Source organism: Liolophura sinensis, chromosome 8, assembly GCF_032854445.1.
Source record: "Liolophura sinensis isolate JHLJ2023 chromosome 8, CUHK_Ljap_v2, whole genome shotgun sequence".
Taxonomy (NCBI): domain Eukaryota; kingdom Metazoa; phylum Mollusca; class Polyplacophora; order Chitonida; family Chitonidae; genus Liolophura; species Liolophura sinensis.
The window spans coordinates 26938892-26963434 of NC_088302.1; the positions used below are offsets into that span (position 1 = coordinate 26938892).

Sequence of the window (24543 nt, forward strand, 5' to 3'; positions counted from 1 at the left end):
CAACAACAACAACAACTAACGGAGCAGTAAATGTTATGATCTTGTGGCAAACCCGTTTGGCTATTTATCGGCAGTCAATATCCCAGTGACATTCAAATGGTCAGTATCTTGGATAAATCCTTTTTGAAATGGTACCGCTGATTACACCGATATATCTTCCATAATGGAGACAATCAACTCAAAGAGAAGATCGAAAATGTTTTATGTTTTTTCAAGGCAGCTATGAACGACGATTGCATACGAATTATCCCATAAATCGAGGAAAACCCAAGGAATACGGAAAGAAGGGAATCCTGCCTATTGATTAATTTTCAAATTTGTGTCATCAGTCATTGGTTTTAGTGCATTTATCTTTGCCCAACGACGGAGTTGGTCGAAGGCAAGTGAAGGCGAAGACTGCCGAAGTGCATTATCTGGGGAGATAATCCACCCATTTGTCAAACGCAAAGTAGCCTCTGCAGTTTTGACACATGGTAACGATTCGTGGTTAATTTACTCAATTCATCTTGTTCTTTTTTATTTTTACACTTAGTAATAAAATTTGAATAATTATCTACAATTTTTTTTTTCATTTTCGTACCATTGCAATGGTAAAGGCTACTGAAATATGCAGTGACATTTAAAATCTGTAAGTGATAAATTTCAAGCAGCCAATACCTAGTGTATTATCTGGGGAGATAATCCACCCATTTGTCAAATGCAAAGTAGCATCTGTGGGTTTAACAAATGCATGGGTTAGTAACAATTTGTGTTTAATTTATTCAATTAATCTTGTTCTTTTTTATTTATTTTTATTTTTTTTTATTTTTACACCAAATAAATAAATTTGAATAGTTGTCATATATATTACATATTTTTGGCATTTTAGTACTATTCCTAGTACTATTTGCAGTGGTAAGAGCTACTAAATATGCAATGAAATTGGAAATGTGTAAATGATAAATTTCAAGCATCCAATGTCAAAGATATGAAGATCACATCATTATTTAACTAATAATTTGATTAAATGTACTAAAATCATGATTGATGACGCAAGTTTAGCATTTCCCGTATCAATGGTTGAGAATGTCTTTGTTCTGAATCCATTGAATTTGGCTTGATTTATGGGCTAGTTTTCATGCAATCAGCATTTGTAGTTGCCTTTGCACCCTCTCGTCCAGGTTTTCTATGCATTCGAGTTTTCCATCAGGACGTTAGGCCATACCTACCTTATGGGCTCTTTGGAATCTCTGAGTAACCCTTTCAAATGTGTTGCTGACCGGCCCGGATAGCACAGTTGGTAGAGCGTCCGCTTCGGGACCGGTAGATCCAGGATCAATCCTTGGTCGAGTCACACCTAAGACTTTAAAAGAGGAAGTTGTAACTTCCTCGCTTGGCGTTCAGCATGAAGGGGATAGTGCAATGACTGGTTGACCCGTATCACTTCGGTAAGTCGTCTCAGTGATGCAGCACTAAATAAAAGAGCGGTGGAAATCCGTCCTGCAACAAGGAGGCACATTACACGTGCATGCACCCTAATGATTCCTTCGTCGTCATATGACTGAAAAATTGTTGTGTACGACGTTAAACCCCAAGCACTCACTCACTCAAATGTGTTGCTCAATTTCGTGTTACATTCCGCAACTGTATTCATAATACCTTATATATATATACCAGCTTTAAATAGCATTCGGATGATTCTGCCACCAACGAGTGGCGAAACAAGGACATAAATCTCAAACTACAAGTTACACAGGTACAGCTGTGATTCTACATGTGCAATATACTTACATAGGTCTACCCCAGTGTACTATATGTATTTGTATTTGTGAATTTAAATTCAGTCCAGTCTGTTATCTCTCTGACAAATTGAAACTGATAGGTTTACATCTTAATACTTGCTGTAACAAGATCAAAATGGAAGATATTTGTTTTAAAACTACTGTATGTGATCAGAGAATCCCCAACAGAGTCCCTGTGTGTTTGTCTCATTTAACACTTGTTAGAGTCTACCACACTAGCCCATCCAATGATTTCCTGAGCTGTCATTGACAATCACCAATGCCAGTAAACTGTATTTGTTTACTAATACATTGTTGTGAAGTGGAAACAATGGTAGTGACACTTGAAAGGACAGGTGCATTCCTAATTGGATACAGGGAAGTTCACATACAAGGACAAAGCTGAAATATGTTTCATCCTGTGAACTGCATGCAACACAACATGGTCTTGGCTCTCTTTCTTGTGTATAAATGTTTTACAATCCATATTAATTAGGTCAAAGCAAGTGATCTGAGCTGAGGCTTACTTGGATGTTTACACTAAGCATACTTGTAGCCAGGCGTGTACAGTGTATGGATGTATGGAAAATAGAAAAAATGTTTGAGCTGTCACATGAAGGAGGAATCACTAAGGCTAATAAAATTAGGAAATTTATGACATATTTATTAGATCAAAAGTGAGTGAAAATGAAAACAAATTTCTCTGTATAGATTTTATTTTACCAGCTTTGAAAGTTGTTGGTTTGAAAAGAATCTGGCCATGAGGTTCCACCCCACTCCATCAAAACTGTAATAAAACTCCTTATATTTCCACATCCTTGCCCCTACAGTACAGGATCTGAATAATGGTAGCACAAGATGCTTAAGGCAAAGACCACTGTACAATGAAGTATACGTTAGAGGAAAAACCATTAAAAATAGTTTGATTTTTATTTTATTTTTTTTTTGTAGAATTTTTCTGACCGAGTAGAATTGAGTTAAAATATCACATTTTTCGGTGATCTGTTGTGTGACCCAGAAGGTATCAATTACATCACATCTATACTTTTTGCCTGAAATAATTCATTTCAAGGTCAAATCAGGGAATGCATTCATAGATTTATATGCATTTTGAATGACGAAATATAGTAGTTTAATATGCCTTAAGTACATTTAGGAAAAACCTTATGTGACGTCATAGCTCCCATTGTGGTCAGGAAAGACTATCATAGAATCAAATATTCAAATGCATTTTACTTGGTTAAACAAATTGTGAAAAAAATAAATCCAGTTATTTTCGTGGACAGTTTGTAATGATCTTTCGTCTGATACATACTTCATGTTAGAGTGGTCCTTGCCTTTAACTTGAATATTTATTTTGAAAATTGCCAGAGTTTGGGTGTCCAAAAAATAAAAGCTTTCAATACATCTTGCCCACTGTCACCTAAGAGATGCTGCTGTGAAACATTTGTGCACAACCATTTAGTGTGTGACATGAAAGGTTGTAGGAATTCCCTACTGGTAGGTCTACACTTAGTTAAGACAGCTATATTGACCGAAAATTGATTTTGTTCTGGGACTATTGGCCATTGGCTTTCATTCCCAATAGTAACTGATCTGAAAGCTTCTTGAAAGGCTCTCATAACCTAGGTTTTCATTTCTTTTTTTCAGATGTTGAGATCAATTTTTGGTGCCACAGAGAAACTTTATTCTTGTTGTGTGTTGCCCAAGCAATGGAATGTATTACACAAGTGTGAGTACAGTAAGATGAAAGAAAATATAACGTAAATACCAACAGGGAAACAGATAAAAGCTGTATTCTATACTGTCTTTACAAACAATTTTTTTTACTGAAGTAAATTCAGTGAAATGTTTTGAAATCAGATCAGATTCTGCTAATACATCAAATAGCCCAAACATGATTTGATTTCACATGGCAAAATTCTTAAAACTGGAAATCATTTAAGCCTCCAACATTTATCATTGTTGTCAATAGTGTCCTTTAAAAAAAGAAAAAATCAAGCATTTACTTAACACATTTTTATTATTCACTAAAAAAAAACATCTTAAGGAGAAAAGCAAAGGTAGTTATGAATATAATTTTTAGCTACTGTATTTGGACTGTCATGCATGGATTGAAGGTTAAGCTTTTTTTTTATCTCCTTAGTCAAAGGGTATGATATATAAATGTATGTACTTGGATGGAAGGTTAAGGTTATTTAAATTTTTTAGCTCCTGTATAACAGGCACTCATACATGGATTGAGGTCAAGTTCTTCTTTTTACAGGAATAGAAATTATGTTTTTTCAAAAATATTTATAACCCTCTCAACGAAGTTAAAAGCTGGTGAGGGTATGCTGGAATCTGTAGTCTGTCTTTCTGCAGAGACGATTTTATCCATGCATCTCCTTCCAAATTACTGTGTGGATTTTGATGAAAATAACATGTACATGTGTCATAAATCTTACCTGTCGTCTGAACTTCTACATCCCTACGTTTAATGGCAATTTGGTAATTATTTTCATAATTGCCACCATTTTAGAACTTAATGGTAATAACACTTACCATTGTATAATGGTACAATGTATTCTGATTTTGTCAATCCAACTGTTCCTAAAGTACATGCTCTAAACCTACACGCATTTCCATGAAACATAGTATACATCTTCCCTATCCTCTAAACTTGTGCATGCTCAAGTTTAATTACAATCTGATGATTATTTTCATAAGTATCCTCATTTATATATTAAGTGCAATAATGGATTTTCATGTACGCTGGTTTTGTCCATGTGACTCCTGCTAAGTATTCAAACAATTTCTCTTGTTTGAAACTTTGTGTATATCTTTTTTTTCATCTAAACATCTACATGCTTAAAAATAATAACATAGTGTAATAATGCTTTACATGCATACAGCTGAATATACAAGCTAAAGACACATTTCATTGTTGTGATGTTGCACTCAAAGTTCTATATTTCACAAAAATAATATCTGTGAATATCTGCAGTTTTATGAACTTCTCAATCAGGCAGGCTACAGTTGTTCTCTGAATGTCTTGTTGTTTTGTAAGTTAAATTTTAGCCTTTTGTTTAGGTGGGTTGAATTTAGTTCCAGGCATTCGAATAACATCAGTGAGAAATGAAGGAGCAGTACGAGCTACTCCGGCGAGTGTGACCTTAGGCGTGATGAAGGAGGACAGCAGTGATGAGCCAGCTGTGAACCAAGAGGATCTGAGGTAAAGTCAGAGCTACATGCTTAAAATAAAGTTTCAATATACAGACTGGAAATCACTTACACGTAACTGTACACATTTTTAATAATGTCCCAGAAGGTTGCAGTACATGGACAATGATTTCTCTCACTTTATTTGTTCATGTAATGCAATTTAAAAGCTAACAATTCTCAGCGCATGCAGTTGCTGCTTTGTTTGTTCATTTGCCTTTCACAGCATGAATCTTTCTGTCTGTCAAAGCAAAACTTAAATACAGAAGTTTTAGAGGAACAGTTGTAAATATCGCTGCGATAGCAGCGATGCCAGGGCTCAAGCTGGCCTATCCAGGGTACCCTATTTCTTCTGATCTTTGGTACACCAGGGGCCTGTTTCACAAAGTGAGCTCAGAAAGGCTGCGAGCATGCAAATTTGGCAACCAGTACTCTTGGCATTACGTCACCAGGGTAGCTACGTGCACACAACGCTGCAAGTCTTTTGTGAAATGAGCCATTGTTCTGCTCTTTTTAGCCAATATTCATGTAAATGCAGCAAAAATATTTGGCTTTTTTTTCCCACATGTTTAGACCATGTAATAAACAACACACTCATATCTTTACTTTTCCAAAAAACTGGGAAAGAAATGTAATAATCTGCTTTCAGCACTACTAATATCTGTCCCAAAAATTAGAAGAATTAGAGTATGAGGCATCACTTCCAGTTAATTGAATGGTGTCTTCATTTTTGTGATATAAACAAATCGACTTTTGGATACCTTTTAAAGGATTCCAAGTCCTCTGTTTTTTTGACACAGATCAATGACTTTGAGCATTACATACAGCACATATATACCCCTTACCACAGCAATTTTCAGCTTTACAGCTTAACGGTTTCCTGTCATTTGACCTGTAAATGTGAAGGAAATTGCAGTTTTGCGCAATTTAATCACAATTTGCAACACAATGTATATCGCAGGAAATAGATTATACATTTAAAGATATACAGCATAGAGAGTAACACTAGAGCAGTGGGATTGGTGGAGAATGGTCACACATAACCGGTGAAATACTGCCTCTTGATTATTTATCTTAGGGTTTTATTTTAACTGTTAATGTAAATTCTAAAGTAGAAGCAAACTGCACACCCTTAGCACCACGGCTGAAGCAGAATTAGATAGAAACAAAAATGCTGTGATGTTAATTGCAATTTGTAAGATATCACTAGTCTAAAACTATTCAAAATGCTGAGTTGTCATCACACTTAACCTAGTCATCATCATATGACTGAAAAATTGTTGAGTACGATGTTAAACCCCAAGCACTCACTCACTCACTTAACACAGAATAACATTAAAACAATGCAAAAGACTAGATTCCTATCAGAAGGTCAAACTACATCAGATAACATGTTTATAATTTTCAAATTAATTTTTTCCCATTTCCACTGTATCAGCTTTTTTTTCTTTCCACATAATATCCATGAAACTCCAATTGTTATGTGCACTAAATTGAAGTGAAATTGGACATGGAGTTCTGAAGATAATGACTCAAATATTTTCATTTCAACCCAACATAGCTGCCAGGTCATGTGACTCGGGACACCCAAATTTTTACCTGCCAGAGTTTATCTCCAGGTCTTCTGTGTACAAAAGTTTTACCAGTTTCTCTTGCTGTTCTGGTAGCAGAAGTTTTTCTGTTTTCAAAAATACTAAAAAAGTGTTTTTTTTTTTTTCTTCTCATGTACTACTTCGGGCTTGCAAACATCTCTTCCGTCTATGTAAAATTTGTCACCTTGTCTTGGGATGATGTTAGACCTTAAAGGAATACTGTCAAGGTCTTATGATCATCGGTATTTATTTAATAATTACCTCATAATCCCTCATTATAACGAACCTGGATGTTTGTTTACCCCTGGACTCGCTTCCCACGGCGATAGTCGGCTCTCACGCTAGGGAGCCGTCAGCCAGAGTGGAGTTAATGAGGTGCCCGTCACGTGATCCCAGTGACGTCACCGTAAGAACGGGCCCATACTGAACAACACTGTTTCACATACCACATACGATCTTAGGCGCGAAAATACCAAAATAAAATAATGTCAGACTGTGAAACGGACATACTAGAAATTCCAATGTGTATACCACCTATAGACCCGTACATGTATGATCCTATACGAACGGATTCAGCGCGTGGAACCCATGAATTCAGCCCAGTAAACCGTTCCCCTCACTCATCCGACAGCGAGTCTGACCACGTCGACAGCTGTCAGAAACCAGAAGATTTTCGGACCGACAATTTGACCTGGTGACTACATTTTATCTCAGTTAATTCCTTGCTATTTTCCGATTTGCTGGCACTATATGGCCTTATGCTGGCCGCCGTGGCAGAAATGAAATATTCTTGAGTACGGCTTCAACAGCCTATCAAATAAATTGGTCGCAGGTATCCTGGCATTTTCAAAATATCACGGGAGTTAATACAGACCTTTAAATCACAGCATTTTAAGTGCAAAACTAGGTTTTGTTGAAGTTCACAAACAGAAAACGATAAGCATACTGTAATTTCTGGTTACTAGGCCTATAAGCCGTAGCTCTCAAATTATGGCCCGGTGTTTGTCACTTTTCTTTCCCTTCCTGTGTTATTTATCACTTTGTCCCTGCCGGTGCCTCAAGCAGGTTAGTGCCCTAATATCCTCGGCTTTGAGGTAATGCCTTGATTCAGAGGTCTGTGTTAACCCACATGTCAAATATTACGATTAAATCATAAGATTCAGTCTTTTGAGATTCACGTAAACTTGGTCTAAATGTCCGAATATGTAAGTAAAAATTTATCGAGGTGCATATTTGTACAACAGCAAATATGTTACGCCGACAGCTGAAGCTTTGAATCCGCTTCTCATCGTATCAAGGAATCTGTACCAACATATGTATGATCTTCTCTGAATATCAAATCTGTTTATTTTCAGGTGTGATTGTGAGAACTGTGATTTTATGCCAACTAACGTAGAATGCCTTTGCTGTCAGGAAGTGCCAAGGATAATAGAAATGACTGACGAAGAGCAGCTAGATATAAATTGCATCACAGAACACGAAGGCTTTATTGTAAACTGTACAAACAGACATGTCATCCTAACGTCCATTTATGAGTTTTTGGAAGACCTTGACAAGCTGACTGTTGCATCCGTAAGCTGCACAGATCACAGGCATAACTACCTTTCAAAAATTTCTCAAACAACAGCAAATTTGGGTCAAAATAAATGCCTTTTGGTCGCGTGTTTATAGCCTTCTATTATAGAACTTCTGCACGCATGGAGCCAGAGTCTTCTTACCGTGACGTCACGGGCTCAGCAGCCTCGCTTTGAAATTCACAATATGCATATTCAGCCGAGCGGTATTCGTCGCCGGTTGCATCAGAACGACTACAAGCAGGCCGTTTGTGGTTACAGGGGCCCAAATACTATCAATATGATCTTTTTAAACAGTTTGGAGGCACAAATAATTTATTTTCTTGACAGTATTCTTTTAAGTCTATGACTCTAGTTTCATTTGTAAAATGGAGAAATATATGGAGAAATACCCACTGTCGGTTTCGAGGATGCGCTTTTCGGTTTTGCAAAAATTGCATATTTGAAATCAGTGTTCAACTTCGGATGGACTATTGTGAAAAATTCCCCACACCGGAATTTTCAACTGTGTAAAAATAATTGGCAAAAATGAGTTTTTGGCCACATGACAGCTATCTACATGTATCTGTGTTCAGTACAGGGCTGTCTATGTTCAGTGCATCACTGTACATGTATGTTCAGTGCATCACTGCACATGTATGTTCAGTACATCACTGAATGTTCATGGCATCACTGTACATGTATGTTCAGTAGATCACTGAATGTTCATTGCATCACTGTACATGTATGTTCAGCGCATCACTGTACATGTATGTTAAGTACATCACTGTATGTTCAGTGCATGCCTCCCTGCTTCGGCGCTTGGTAATCATTGTGTACATGCATGTTCAGTACATGTCTGTCTGTGTTCAGTGCATGTCTGTCTGTGTTGAATACATGACCGACTGTGTTGAGTACATGGCTGTCTAAATGTATATGTTCACTAGTGTATGGCACTCTGTTACAAAGTTCAATGTATGGCTGTTTTATGTTGAGTGCCTGACTGTCTATTGTATGTTTAGTACAGTGTCATCTTATGCTAAGTGCATGGCTGTGTTTGTTCAGTTCATGAACATCTATTATATGTTGGGTTCAGTGAAAGGAAAATCACATATGTATGAGAAGGAATGAAGTACATGTACATATAAACTGCACATCATTCATTCGACACCTCTAACGCCACAGCCTCCATGTTTGCCAAGGGTCAGTCTGGCTGAATATATAGCTACATGTAGTTTGGCCACAATTTTGATTTACAAAGCTGTCCATTTCAGCACTTTTATGAATGCAGTACAAAACGATGAAAATTTTATCATTTGAGATCCGAGATTTCTTACTCCCAATCCCTATTCCTCGGTGCAAAATGCCCTACATCAGGCTCTTCTGGCAAGAGGAAAATGACCTCTTAAATAATCCCAGTCTAAATTGCTAACTTGACTGCATGCAGTGATAGGTCTGTTAAAGTCCTGGTCATCACCATAACACAGAGCTGCGATTCCGTACGACTTTTGATCCTTTGATTGTGATCAGTCTTCGCAGGTTTACCCCAGTTGAAACCTCGATACTATTTATCCATGTTAATTATATTTATGTGATTGCATGTAATCAAAAGCACTCTGCAAAAAGAAATGAGCTAACAATTAATAATGATTGTTAGCGACAACAAAGCCAAATCAAAACAAATTAAGATTGGTGAGAATTTCTGTAGATTGTAGCTGGTGTTTGTGCATGCACAATAACCATTTGCGACCACTCTGACTGCTTGAAGATTGTTGCCGATAAGGTCAGATTCAGCAAGATTCCCCAAAATCTTCTCAGCATACTCTACTGTCATTCCAAGGTTTACAACATCTACACGCAAGTTGTTGTACGTAGTTCGAAGTGTAGGTAGTAGTGGGCCTGATCGACAGACTGATCAACAGACTGATAGACAGACTGATCGACAGTCTGATCAACAGACTGATAGACAGACTGATCGACAGACTGATCCACAGTGTCACAAAACTGATCGACAGATAATAAATGAACAGCTTAAATATATGGTTGGTTGTTTGTAACAGATTGGAAAGCCTGTTTCCTTCTGCTGATACCCATGGGATGCTGATAGAGGGAACAAGATATGATGAGCTACCTATCATCCACATCAAATCCACGCAGAATAATACAGTTGTTTGTGTCACAAAACACACAGGTTTGTATTTAGCCAGACATGATAGCCCATGTTAATAGTGCTAGAAACTCATACATGTGTGTACAGATTGGTTGTTAAATGCAGCAGATGAGGTATTGGTGCTAAACAGGATGTGTTTTATTAGTTGTAAATCATTGATGAGCTAGGGATGTATACATTACATGATTAGACCACACATTTAACATCCAGGCTAGCAATATGTACTTGTACCTGGGACTAATTAGTCCCAGATGTACGTAGCAAATTTTGAATATCATTGGGTTTGCTTTTTTCTGTTAGTCAGCAGTGCTGTATGTTAGATTGTTTGCTTAATTTGTAGCTGTGCTCTTTGAAGGTTTCCCATTTTAGAAATGTTACTCAGGATAGAAACCAGCTTTTAACTTGTTAATTCATTAACATTGTTCATTAATCAGCCCAGCCTGAGTGGAAGTAAGTGGCCATAATGTGTGTCAACCAACCATTCTGAAAATACTTGTGCTTGTATATTAGTTTAATTAAATTTTCATTCACCAAACACAGTTAAAAAAAAAAAAGTGAAGTGATATAATATTATGGAAGAATGAGGAGCAGGCCTTGGACAGTTGGTTATGGTGCTTGTATGTGGGTTCAAACCCCACCTTGGACAGTGAATCTGAAGACCACTTCTCTACCACCATTTTGGTGTGCATATGTCACATGTGGGAAATTTTGGCTTTTACTCGCCAAAGCTTGGAGGTTTACCGGAGGCATTTTAGTGTTCTCCACGAAATTCTTGAATATGACTTTAAAACAAAATTAATATAAGTACATGTGAATATAAAAAAAAATATATAAGAACATTGTCTTTAATTTTACATAATTAGACTTACTAACACATTTGAATGTGTACACGTGTATCTACAGTCTTCCCCACCCTGACATACATGTACATCTGTATGTGTCTTGTTTTACAGGAGAAGCCATTGCACTTTCATCAGGAGTAAGTGTCTTATATTCTTCCTAAAACCTTATCTTTAAACATACCATGCACTTTGTGCATATGCAAAGAATTTGCCACTTTCAAATTCTTTACCATGCCAGTTACTTTTGCCAGTTGACTCGTAAGAGGTTATAAGCCTTGATTTCCACTAATCCTTTATTCAGTTATGTTAGTTGTTTCAGAAAAGTTTGTTATTCGTGGTACAAAGTTTACATTATGATTATTTTGATGCCTTAAGCAACTTGAGATTTGTATTCACTAAACATGCAGAATGGTGAATTTGGCCATGGATGCCTCCATGTAGCTATACAGGAAAAGTTAAACGTGCCGCAGAAAGCATCAATAGCAGGTAAACTATAGAGGAACACTGAGACTAGCACATGCAAAATATGGTGTCTTAAGCATTAACATTGCCAAGTGTTTCTGAAATTAAACCTATTATGTCCATGTTGACAGTGTGTGGCCCAGGCCATTAGAGTGAGTGAGTGTGTGCTTGAGGTTTAAAGTCATACTCAACAATATTTCAGTCATATGACGATGAAGGAATTCTTAGGGTGTATGTAATGTGCCACCTTGTCGCAGGATGGATTTCCATCGCTCTTTTATCTAATGGTGCTTCCCTGGGACGACTTACCGAAGGCAAGTAAGCCGCCCCGCTGTATCATTATACTTATACGGGGCAACCAGTTGTTGCACTGTATCCCCTTCATGCAACGACTGGTTGACCCGTATCAGTATAATGGCTTGGGCCAATAGAGCAACATGCATTGTGTTTGGTATCAGTGTTCACATGTATATGTACATGAGCTAACTCCATGCTCTAGCTCTGTTCTCTCCTTCTTTTATAGGGTATGGAGGGATTTCGCAATGCCAGAAAGGGCACAACCATTGCTGCACAAGCAGCTGGCATTTCAGTAGGGCAGGTAAGATATATATATATATATATGTATACAGTCACGGAAAAAATTATTAGACCACCCTTGCTTTCTCCCATTTCTTGTTCATTTTAAAACCTTGCACAACTGAAGGAACATTTGTTTGGGCAAAGAAAGTGATGAAAACAGAAATAGTTCATAAGGGTTTTATTTAAGAGGTGATATCTATCAGTTCTCTATGACTTTCTTGACAATGACCAAAATCACTTAAGTTCATACATCTGTAGATGTGGCAACTGTATTCTCAAAAACATTTTGGCATTTCATTTTTTCTCCTGTCTCCTAGTCACGTAGTCACATGACTCTCAGTCTCACACGGGAGTTAGTACTTGATTGCATGCCCATTGTTTTTGATGACTGCAGCCATGCGCCTTGGCACGCTCTCCACCAGTTTGTTACATTGCCCTGCGGTCACAGCAGCCCATTCCTGTTGCAAAAATTCGAACAAATTTGCTTTGTTTTTGGGCTTGTGGTTCTCCATTTTGAACTTGATAATATTCCACAGGTTTTCAATTGGATTCAGATCAGGTGACTGAGCAGGCCAATTCAGGGTTCGAATGTTCCGGTTCTCTATCCAGGTTTTAACTGACCTTGCCGTGTGGCAAGGGGCATTGTCTTGTTGGAAAATCCAGTCATTCGAGCCAGGAAAGAGTTTAGCAGCTGATGGAAGAAGACTGTTTTCAAGAGTAGCTCTGTATGTGACTTGGTTCATTCTCCCTTCACACAACTGCATCTGTCCTGTTCCACCCATACTGAAACAACCCCAGATCATCACTGATCCACCCCCATGCTTTACAGTAGGAGCAAGGCAGTCTGGTTTGTAGGCTTCCCCAGGCTTCCTCCTAACCAGTAAGTTGGCTGGAGTAGGCATCAACTCAAAATTGGATTCATCACTGAAGAGAACTTTAGCCCAATCATCAACAGTCCAATTCTAGTGATCCATCGCAAAACGCAAGCGGGCCTTCCGCTGCCTCTCGTTGATGAAGGCCTTCTTCCGTGCCCTGTGCGACTTTAGGCCAGCTTCAAGAAGTCAGTTTCGAACTGTTCTTGCTGAACAAGTCACATTTGTTGACAATGCCCACTCATTTCTAAGGTCTCTGGAGGTCTGGCGACGATTCTTGATCCTGGACCGGATGAGTGCTCGGTCATCTCGTGGGGTAGAAAGAAGTTTCCTGCCTTGACCAGCTAGCAGTTTTGTAGTACCATGTTCGGCTTGCTTTTTCTTGGTGTAATGAACTGCTGTCTTAGAGATCTTCAGTTTTTTGGCCACTTGTCGCTCGCTCAATCCAGTATCCAGCTGTGCCAAGATGGCTGCCTTTCTGGCTGCACATAATTCTTTCGTTTTAGGCATTATGAGAGCTGACAACTACCGAGTTGTGCTGCGTCTTAATATATAAACAAGAGACCCCTATTTATGTAAGCCTACATGTAAACAGGAAACCACTCTTTATGTAAGTCTGCATGTAAATGGAAAGCATGAAATTGCCTCGCATACACCCTAGGAATACAACTGACCTTAAAGCATATCAAATACAACAAAGTATTATGGAATCAGCTGGATTTTTTGTCGTATTCATTGTAATCTTCGGTTAATACACCTTTAGGGTTGCCAGGCATTAAAATGAACAAGAAACCAAAGAAAATATGAGTGGTCTAATAATTTTTTCCATGACTGTATATGGCATGTCAGTAAGACATTAGACCTACATTTACCTTAAACATTGTTGACAAGCAGCGAGCATTCATCAGCACTGTAAGACACAGGCGAGGGCTACAGCTGACTGCCATGTTAGATCATTCTTTTTTTATGTCATGTCGGTTGTGGGTATAAACCTGGCTCTGCGCGGTTTCCTTCCACCATAATGCTGGCTGCTAAGTGAAATAGTCTTGAGTACTATGGCATATCTGTGGAGAATTTGGCACGGTTTCAGAGTCCACTATAAATTTTTATAGCCATGTCATGCGATACGGCTGCAACACGAGGATCCATGTAGTCCGGCCAGCTGATTGTGAGCTGCAGTGAGAACAACAGCCTGTCACTAACACCGTTGAAAGTAACTATGGAGCTTATCATTTATGTTTCACAAAAAGTATCACACGCAAAAATAGATAAAGTTTGAGTTGCATTGAATGGAAACAGTGATTGGTAACACATACATGTAGAAGTGCCAATTTAAATTTGGTCTAAGTTCGCGCTGCGGGGTTAAAGGTATGGCACGCACAGCGGCCTGTGGTTGAGTGGAGGGCCGCACTGTAGCCTAATGGCCTTTCTATGGCAAAGGCTAGCGGCTCCCCACGGTTTGTTTCTCAGCTACAAACAAGTAGCTAAAAGGCTCATTTTGCAGCCTTTTCTTTCAGAAGGTATGGCTCCTAGGACTACGATCAAGTTCACCATAAATCAAAGGGCATTTTTTAATGTCTTGTTCATATATTTTCTCAATCTGTTACATTTTTGTTCTGCCTTGTGTTATTGAAGTCGCAAGCTACACTTAGACATGGAATAGTCTGGAAATTAGCTGTAAAAGTATAAGGATGTTTCCTGCTGTTTGTCTTGTACACATACGAGAAGCCTAAGATGCCTGCAGCCAATGTACCGCTGTGACCTCACAAGGTCAGTGGTGGCTCGATCGTATTGGAGTAGATTTTCTGATGTTTGATCACCAAATTCTGTCGATTTTCTTCTGTTTGCAACATGTTAACTAGTCAGAATCAATTCAGGGAATCTGCAGTTTGGAAGGCGTAGCACTGGAGATCTACTTTTGAAGTAAAAAAAAAAAAATCATGAGTATATCATTACACACAAATTAATAAATCATTATAAGTAATAGGATGGAATACACACTGACGGGATCTTGGCGGTGCTAAGTGGTCAACAGCATTGAGAGGGGTGTTTAGTTGATCTTAGGTGAAGTTTTGTTGCAGATCACATGCATTTCAACAATATAGTGTATGGTTTACTTTTTGAGTAAACATATTTGTCATAACATGTATGAGAGTTCCTCTGTTACATGTACTTGCCAAAGAATGGTGGTTCACTCCAGGGAGGGTTTTCTATGCTCATAAAAGTTAAAACTTGCCACTGGTGACTGACATAGGAATGAAGTGTTCTTGAGTATGGGATCAAACCCTGTTCAGTCAGTCAATCTATTGATCAAATCCATTCTGTTGTTTGTCTTGGCCATCTTTCTTATGACAATAATATATGCACTTGCTTATACACTTATTATTTCAGAAATCTGTGAAAAAAGGTATTACCACAGTGAGGGTGTGTGTTAGAGGTCTGGGTCCTGGCCGACTGGTAAGGTTACTTATTGAGGAAATAGAAGAATATCTGGCATATATTTGAAATATCAAGATAAAGATTGAATTGGAATTTTAACATTCAGATATATCAAGAATGTTTCTGGCTATAAGCAATCAAAAAGAAAGCAATCAGTGCAAAAAGGTTCATGTCAAAGTGTTGAGTATGTAGAACATGTAGACAAGAACAATTTTTGTCATGATGATCTGCTTAACTGATATGACATGTATGATCTGAGATGTGTTGAAGGGTCACAGGAGCTGTATTAAGCTGGCGGGTTATCATTGAGTAACCATCTATTCTTTGGCTATTTAACTTTTATGGGTGCTTTGACCAAGTTTTATCCTTCTGATTTTGAAATTTTCAGAATTGTGCTGGGATTTTGAAATTTGCTCTTTCCTAACTTCTCTGAGGCCAATTCTTTGCCTTACCATGCTGAATTACCGGATCAGGTCCTTTATGTAACAATTATGTGGTACACATGCATGGTATTGATTTTTCCCAGGATCTGCTGACTTTTTGAATTTTTTTTTTTGTCCTCAGCCTGCTATTAAAGGCTTACAGATGGGGGGTGTAAATATTGTATCCATCACAGACACCACCCGGATAAATCAAAGAGGCCCTCGTCCCCGTAAACAAAGACGACTGTGAAAGCTCCCTTGTCTTACATGTGCTGGTATGTATTATGTCTACAGTAGGGCCCATATAGACTTGGCCAAATCAAGACCAGTGACCTTGTCATCAGCAACGAAAGCTACTTTGAACGCGCTCTGTTGAAAACAACTACACGTAAAAGAATTCAGACCAGAAAGGGGCATTGTATATGTAGTGTAATATTTATCAGATCTGTTTTAAAATTTGAGAATCTTAACAGTTAGCTGAATAATTTAAAGGCAATATTATGATGGAAATCACAGCCCCATGTTCTATGATTCCAGTTCCATTTGGCTTGGCTGTGACTTAATACCTTTTCCGGTTAATATCCAGACGTGTTGATGTGCTCAGAGCTCTGACCAGCTTACTGGGTGAAATACATGTTGTCTGGTGGAATCAGAAAATTGAAAACCTTGATATTATCCTGTGTTTCAGCTTTAACAGCACATTATAACTAGAGATACATTGTAGTTTTCAGCAATACAGATACCTTTGTACTTCACCTGCCTTTACCCACAAAGGATAGCGTTTGTTTATCCAACAAATACATGTACTTGTAAATGTATATCCCTTATGGTAGTACATTATTCTGAAATGCTCCATTTATCATTTTTTATCACATCAGTGAAGAAGTACGCATGGCTGTTTACAACTGTAATGATATCGGACTAAAGGCTGCTTCTGAAGATGTGCACAACTGTAAGGATGTCTAAAGGCTGCTCCTGTAGATGTGTAGAAATGTAAGGATGTGTAAAGGCTGCTCCTATCGATTTGTACAATTCTATTGGGATGTGTAAGGGTTGCTCCTGAAGATGTGAGGATGTGTAGAGGCTGCTTACAACTGTAAGGATATGTAGAGGCTGCTTCTATTACACATATGGGCAGTTGTAATGATGTGTAAAGGCTGCTCCTATCGATTTGTGCAATTCTGTTGGGATGTGTAAGGGTTGCTCCTGAAGATGTGTACAACTGTAAGGATGTGTAGAGGCTGCTCCTGAAGATGTGTACAAGTATAGTCAAAGGATATGTAAAGGCTGCTCCTGAAGATTTGCACAACTGATCAATATGGTTTGTAAAGGCTGCTCTTATATATGCATTTTGATGTGTAAACCTGACGTTGGATAGGAAATTTGTAGTTTGCCTTGTTGTCACTGCTTGTGGAGCTGCGGTGATACTATGCAGTCAGTGACGCTTGAGTGCCTATTTCTGACCTGGAACATCAGAATAAATGTAATGTTCACATGCGTATAGCACAAGTGGGAAAGTTCCTCAGCAAATTGCCCAAGGTCAGTGGTCTAAGCCTGGCACTCTGGTTTCCTCCACCCATTGAACTGTCACTGATAACCACCATATACATATATGAGTGAAAAGCTCATGGGTAAGGTGTTCAGCACCAGTCATATGAATTGTAAACATCCATGACATTTTGATAAAGGTAACCAGTCAGTGAGTAGGGTTAATACGGATAGTCCACCACAAATCAACCAAATGACCAGGTGAAGAACAATGAACATACGTCTTTATTCAGGTATACTAAAAAAAAAAAGAAAAAAAAAAAAAAGAGTATTTGCGATATATTTCACAAATTCACTGGTACATACACCTCTATATATCCTGTGGTCTGATGTATTAGGTCTGGTAGTGAGTGTATAGCGGGAGATGGCACAACTCCTAATCAAACTACGGTCTTTAACCTAGAAATAATACCCAGTCAACCATTTATTTACCACTTTATATAGTGGTATTCACTACAGGATGTATTATTTATTATTTATACACAAAGAACTTTGTTAAGCATCCCCTGGGTTTCGATTTTGTACACGTGCGAGTAATGTTCGTCTGTATCAAAAGAGTGTAGAAAATGTGAATGATTGTGAAGTGTGTGACCCTTTGGCTGATGAAAAATGACAAAATATTTGGAATGAGAATACAAATGCATTTTTATCATGACTGGTTTTGATGTGAAACAATGGCTTTCCAAAAATATGGTTATGGAGTGAACAGTGTTGAAGCAGTGATTGAAATTACTCAATAAAAACGTCATTTGTTAGCTCAAGCGTTTTCCGTCATTATCGGGTATATCCTCATACCACCTCAAAGCCTCCTGATACTCTGAAGGGGAAGTTGCTGCCATTCCTCGAGCAAGCGAGTCAGCTCCCAATTGGGCCAGATGGTCGTCGTGTTCAAGCCAGGGACCCACTTGTGCATGAACAGGCCCAGTCAGGAGCTACCTTGTGCGAGAAAGCCAGTTTCAAATCACAGTAGTGTCAAGGGCCGATTGAAGCTGGGATTATTTCTTTATTGATTTCATTGGTGTTATATGCCACACTCAAAAATATTTCACTTATGTGACGGAGGCCAGCTTGATGGTGGGAGGAAACAACACACTGCTGGAGAGGAAGCCAGCTTGAGCTGGACTGCCCCCTGCAAAGTTTTGATTCTGGGCATACAAAACGTATTCAAATTCCACTTGCATGGTTGGAAGATAGACGTACATTCCATGACTATATCTAGCATGAAACATACAAATGACTGAAGAGCTAATAAGAAAACAAATTTTTACTCTTTCAAATATACTTGGAACATAAGTCAAAAATTTTATTTCCCCATTTTGTACATTCTTTACAAATGTAATAATGCTAAGATTTTTTCATTTACATGAAGAACAATTTCATTTTTTTTTTTTTTCATTTATTTGACTGGTGCTTTAGGCCGTACTCAAGAATATTTCACTTGTGCGACGGCGGCCAGCATTATGGTGGGAGGAAACAGGGCAGAGCCCCAGGGGAAACCCACATCCGTCTGCAGGTTGCTGAGACATTCCCATGTACGACCGGAGAGGAAACCAGCATGAGCTGGATTTGAACTCACAGCAACTGCATTGGTGAGAGGCTTCCGGGTCATTTCGCTGCACTAGTGCACTAACCAACTGAGCCACAGAGGCCCAATTTCATTGATGTAAGGTATCTGAAATCTTGATGGCAAATTGACAAGACGCAATATGAACACAGCCCATTACAGCATGTCACTTTCACATGCTCTGATGGGTATTAAAGTTGGCAAAAAATATATACACGTCTGGTTAGATAAACACCCAAGGGAGTACAGTGTAAATAATAATACTGATATCCATCAGGTTTATTTTTTATAGTAATCACTAGTCCTCCCTTGGGATTTAGTCATAAAATTTTTTTTTCTTGACCTCCTAAAAAAAGTTTTAGTTTTCAAAATAGGACTATTATTTATGTGTTTGATTTGCTATTTGATTCTTGCCATTTGAAGAATATTTTACTTTTATGACTCTTGACTTTGGAGAGGCCTTTGGGTGGAGCAGGATTGGACAAAGCACCTCAGCAGCTACATGACAAACCCCAGGAGTCAGAGCTCACCTCAATGGTCAAGTGAATCAGGCAATGTAGTGTAGGCCTAGTGTCATTACATGTACTTACATAGTAAGTCCATGTTATTAGGAAAGGCACACAGCTGTGGTGGGTGGGAAGCCATGTAGATTGTAACAAATGCAGCACAGGGTTTCAGTAACGACTTCTGTGTTCTTGTCTATTCACTACATGTATTCACCAGCCAGAACTATTTCGTGGGAAACATTACAGGCCGCAAAAGACCCCATTTTGCTCAAGAGATGCAGAGGTACAGGGCAAACAGCAAATGATGAATATCAGATCCATGACGCCGTCTCTACCTCAAAAAATGGACAATCCATGAGCACTAAGGACCATTAACACCAGCACATGAAAAATCGTCACACGTACATGTACCCTTCTGACAGTCAGTCAGTCAGTGTAGACATACATACAGACAGCTGGAATCCACTTTTGGAGACACAAACCCAATAATTTGGATAAATGTAGACAGAAGTTCCGGCATGAACTGTACCTCTTTCAGTTCCTGACAATCAGCCTACTGTCTGCACAGTTCATGCATTGGCTGGCACAGTCTCATGTCCCTAAATGTTGGTGGAACACCATCCTGAAGGTATTTACCACATTTTGAGCATGGAGCAGAGAACAGGGATTGGTAAGAGTTAAGCCACATCTGAAAAGAGTAAATAGTGAATTTTCATGAAAATTGTTAAATGATCGTTTTCATGTGTTTTATTTAATAAGCTCATTATACAGAAATGAAAACAAAAAAAATTTATTTTTTGGTTTTTGGGGAATGTTTGCAATCTTTTAATCTGAATACTCATTTATGCAAACATTTTCTGTCAGCATTCAGGGTTTTACAGCGGTGACATCTGATGAGAATTAGGGTGACAATAGCAGGCATACACCTACTGTATTTGTCCCACAACTTTCCCAAAACATGCACAAAGTGCGGTTTTAGATGTACTGGTATATCTAAAAAACAGTTGGTGCTGAAAGTTAGATGTCCCAAGAACATGTATGGTATCTTCCTACCTTCCAAGTAAACCTTAAAGCACCTTTCTTAGATCAACACAACTATCAGAATGAGGCAAAATGATTAATTTATAGTCATGAACAAAATTTTATACAGTATGCACACATAAGCTGACATGTACATGTGTGCACGCAGAGGCTAATATGCATAAATTACGCTGAAAAACAAGGTATTACTGGTTGAAAAGGTTGAAGACTTACAGTAGTTGATAATCCTTCAATAAGTCCCCTGACGAAATATGGGCTGAACAAAATACTGTTCACTAGTAATTTTGTCAATTATAATATTAATCCCTACAACAAATGCTCACAATTATAAACTAGACCCTCCCACTCATCGCCGCCTCTGTGTGTTACCTTGTCACACGTCAGACGAGTCAGACGTATTAACTGATTTACAACCCTTATGTCTTGCACACCCGTCAATTTATCACTTAGCTGTGCTAAGATGAGAGTAGGAATTTGTGTCCTCTTGCAAACCCCACATTAAAAGATAAAATATGAAAAATATAACCAAATGAGGGTCAGATCGATTGACTTTTATACAGAACTGCTTAGTCACAGCTACTTAAGAACATTAATAACAAACATGTTCAATAAGGAAACTGTGGAGACTAGCCTTTCTTTTATCATGGACACGCCAAAACATGCTAAGATGGGCATACAAAAGATTTGGTGTTGACAGCACAATTTTCAATTTTTAGTTTATTGAACACATTAAAGATGGGAAAAACAAAGATCCAATCTTACCAGAAAAGACCTTATCGCAGCATTCGGCATGACAGTGTGGTAAAAATGAAGAATGGCGCAACATGCATGCTCTGTGACCTACAAGAAGAAAGATACACTCTTAGGACCTGTCATATTACTAAACTCAGTGACTGGCTTTATAAGCAACAGTTACCTAACTAATGGAGGTATTATTATCATTGTGTGATATGATATTTATTTATTTGATTGTTTTTTTATGCCGTACTCAAGAATATTTCACTCCTACGACGGCGATCAACATTATGGTGGGTGGAAACCGGGCAGAGCCCGAGGGGAAACCCAAGACCATACGCAGGTTGCTGGCAGACCTTCCCCCGCACGGCTGGAGAGGAAGCCAGAATGAGCTGGACTTGAACTCACAGCCACCTTAGTGTCATATGATATTAATAAAATTTCTTGTGAATCAAGAGAAACTGGAAGTTTCATAGGCTAATCTACATGTACAGCTAGAAATACCGACCTGCAATTGGCCAAAATTAAGTGTTGCAGTTTCAGCTAGCAAGACACCAGCTAAAACAAAGGGTCTACATAACATGAACATGTAGCTCACCAGTTAAGAGTACAGTGTACTTAAAAGACAGACCTACTGAAAACTGCATGTGTCAATCAAAAGAAAAATGATACACTAATCAGTTCTTAGGATTACTTGTGTCTGAGTAGAATTTTAGGCCATTCTGTGGTTATGACAGTGAGGTGCTTTCACACAACTTTAAATGTTAATCAAATATTATGTTAATATTCTGTTTAGGATGTAAACCTGATACAAGAAGCCATAAAAGCTAATAGATATTGAACAAATGCTGCTTGAGAAGCATTTTATTACCCTTAAATTAAATAACAGACAGCTATAGTCTCTATATTAACTCATGATTGGCTCTGCCTGGTTTCCTCCCACCATAACGCTGGCCACCGTCGTATGAGTGAAATATTATTGAGTATGGCATTAATCACCGGTCAAATAAATAAATAAATTGACTGATGATTGGGAAATAAAGGGCATCATATAATATGGTGCTTCTGAAATATGAGCTGAAAACAGCAAAATAATGTCATTTTATGGAAATGTCAAAACCGTAAAATTGAGAACTTTGGTGCTGAAGTTTCAAAAGACCAGCAAGTCAGCAAGGTTTCCTGATCTTTCGCTCTGCAATGAGATGGTGTACTAGGACTAATATGTTGGCGTTTCCGCTAGGGCTTGATGTCAGGAGGTTTATCACATTATAGTGCCTTGCAAACAGCAGTCGTTTCCACTGGGCTATACCTGGTTTTTCTTCCACTGTAAACCTGACCACTCAGTCCTTGGTATATTTATTTCTTTAAAGGTTCCACATGTATACTCGAGGACTTTTGATTTTTTGGCAAAGAGCAGCTTTCCCTCGTGGAATGTACCGACACACAATATTGACAAAAGACAAGTTATTCTCAGACCCCAAGAGCACTGTTAATTGCTGACTGCCATCAAGGCGTTAGCCAGGCAGTCTAGAAATGCTCTGTTGACAGAACAATGACAGAAACAGCAAAATATCATAGAAATGAGCAACAGACTGCGTAACAGAGCTCAATACCAAACACGACTAAAGACAGATGTTGCTTTGCACAAACCTTTCCTGTAAGAATTCCTTACCTTTTGGAAGACTTGATATCGCGACCTGGACCAGATGTCAAGCTGTGTGTACAAGAAAAACAATACAACCATTCTTACATGTATTTTTAAGTAAGTGTAAAATACCGCATAAGCATTAAAAGAAGAGACCACATTTACACATCACCTTAACAGCCATTTCATGCCAATTCCAAATACGGTATTGAAATGATTTCTTACGAGATTACACTGTTATGATTCTTTTAAGCAGATGAAATGTAGACGTGGCATACTTTTGAATCGAGTGAAGCAGAACTATGAGTCACTGTTAATTCAAAAATTGACTGTAATAGAACATCTACAAGGTTATTACTAAAACGTTGCTTTTTCCTTAATGTGAGATCATTATGATGAGCTGGACAATGAATGTTTGATATCATAAAAATGGCATCAAGCTACTGCTGCAGGGGCATTTGACGCTTCTCCATTACCATTCCTGTAAAATGCTACATTTAAGCAATCAACAGGACGCACACTTGGTTCTAGATCTACATTGGTATGTATTTAATGTGGAAATACAACAGAGTCTGTTTAGCAGCAAAACAGAAACCGTACTCAACTGTGACATAACTGTGCTTCAGCCTGATCAAAATAGGGCCCAAAACTTAGAGTAGAACCTCAATGAATGGTTGCATTTCATTCACTGTACAAAAAATGTAATAGCCCCCAATACTTTATTTAAAGATGGTCTCTTCAACTAAATTTACCAACTACACTTACTGTACAGGTAGACTATTGGCAGACGTCAAGTTTATTGTCTGAATCTCCCATATCTACATGTTCATAGAGAAACATGTGCACATGTACTTAGTAAACTATCTGCTATCTACTCTGAAGACAGTGCTGGCAGGCGACGTCAAATATTCCCTGCACATGGCTTCTTCTTCACAAATGAAGTGAACTTTGCATAAAAAAAACTCTATATGCACATACTGACACCGAATTAATGTGAAATGCCTTGAGAGTAACAAATTGCCACGTACCTTACCATCTTCTGTAAAGAAATCTTCAGACACAGCCTTTACTTTAACCCATTCTATGGTGAGTCCTCTCAGGGCAACCATGGCTCTTAAAGTCTGTCTTACACTTATCTGTCAACAAAAACTTAAGGTAATTATTTTTAAGCCAATATACAATAGATTATTGAATATAATAAGTAGCAAAGATGATAAGTTTTGAAATCAAAACATGTCTTTCCCCATCAAGAAGTTGAAAAATTGTTAAGGTCTTAATAATGATTACAGGAGTACACAAATGAACAAACAGACTGCAAAAGGCGAACGGTGCAATGTATATGTACAGTATTTCACCTATAGTCTGGGATGTAAAAATTCACACAAAGGCCTTAAAATGAAACTTTTGATGATAATCCTTAAAGACACATATTTCTGATTTGTGCTGTTATTTAGACATTATATGTATCTGCATAAAGTTGAGACCTTCAAATGTCTACAGACATGTATCTGAGATTTCCCTTCGACCATCCACTCACTCAAGTCATTATACATTAAGAAACATGATCTGCCATACAGACCGTTGGGAATTAAGAATACTTAATAATACATTA

General features: G+C 38.2%; 2 protein-coding genes across 3 annotated transcripts in view; one reads left to right on the plus strand and one right to left on the minus strand.

Moving 5' to 3' along the window:
* Positions 1–17696, plus strand: LOC135472908 (small ribosomal subunit protein uS11m-like). Of its 2 annotated transcripts, none has more exons than XM_064752637.1 (9): positions 1–99; positions 3411–3492; positions 4833–4974; positions 10167–10297; positions 11230–11255; positions 12104–12178; positions 15423–15488; positions 16035–16167; positions 16771–17696. In XM_064752637.1, exons 1-8 carry the CDS (start codon positions 97–99, stop codon positions 16140–16142), a joined length of 633 nt encoding a protein of 210 aa, XP_064608707.1. In that variant the 5' UTR covers positions 1–96; the 3' UTR covers positions 16143–16167; positions 16771–17696. The 2 variants fall into 2 exon arrangements, with proteins under 2 accessions (XP_064608707.1, XP_064608708.1); XM_064752638.1 differs by having other exon boundaries at positions 4848–4974.
* LOC135473372 (mediator of RNA polymerase II transcription subunit 27-like) overlaps positions 17690–24543 on the minus strand; it is a 13455-nt gene continuing 6601 nt past the window's right edge. Inside the window, exons 5-8 of the mRNA XM_064753221.1 lie at positions 23960–24067; positions 22959–23000; positions 21314–21391; positions 17690–20198 (exon numbers count right to left, since the gene is read on the minus strand). Coding sequence (XP_064609291.1) covers positions 20064–20198; positions 21314–21391; positions 22959–23000; positions 23960–24067 — 363 coding nt within the window. The 3' untranslated portion in view covers positions 17690–20063. The remainder of the gene's footprint in view (positions 20199–21313; positions 21392–22958; positions 23001–23959; positions 24068–24543) is intronic.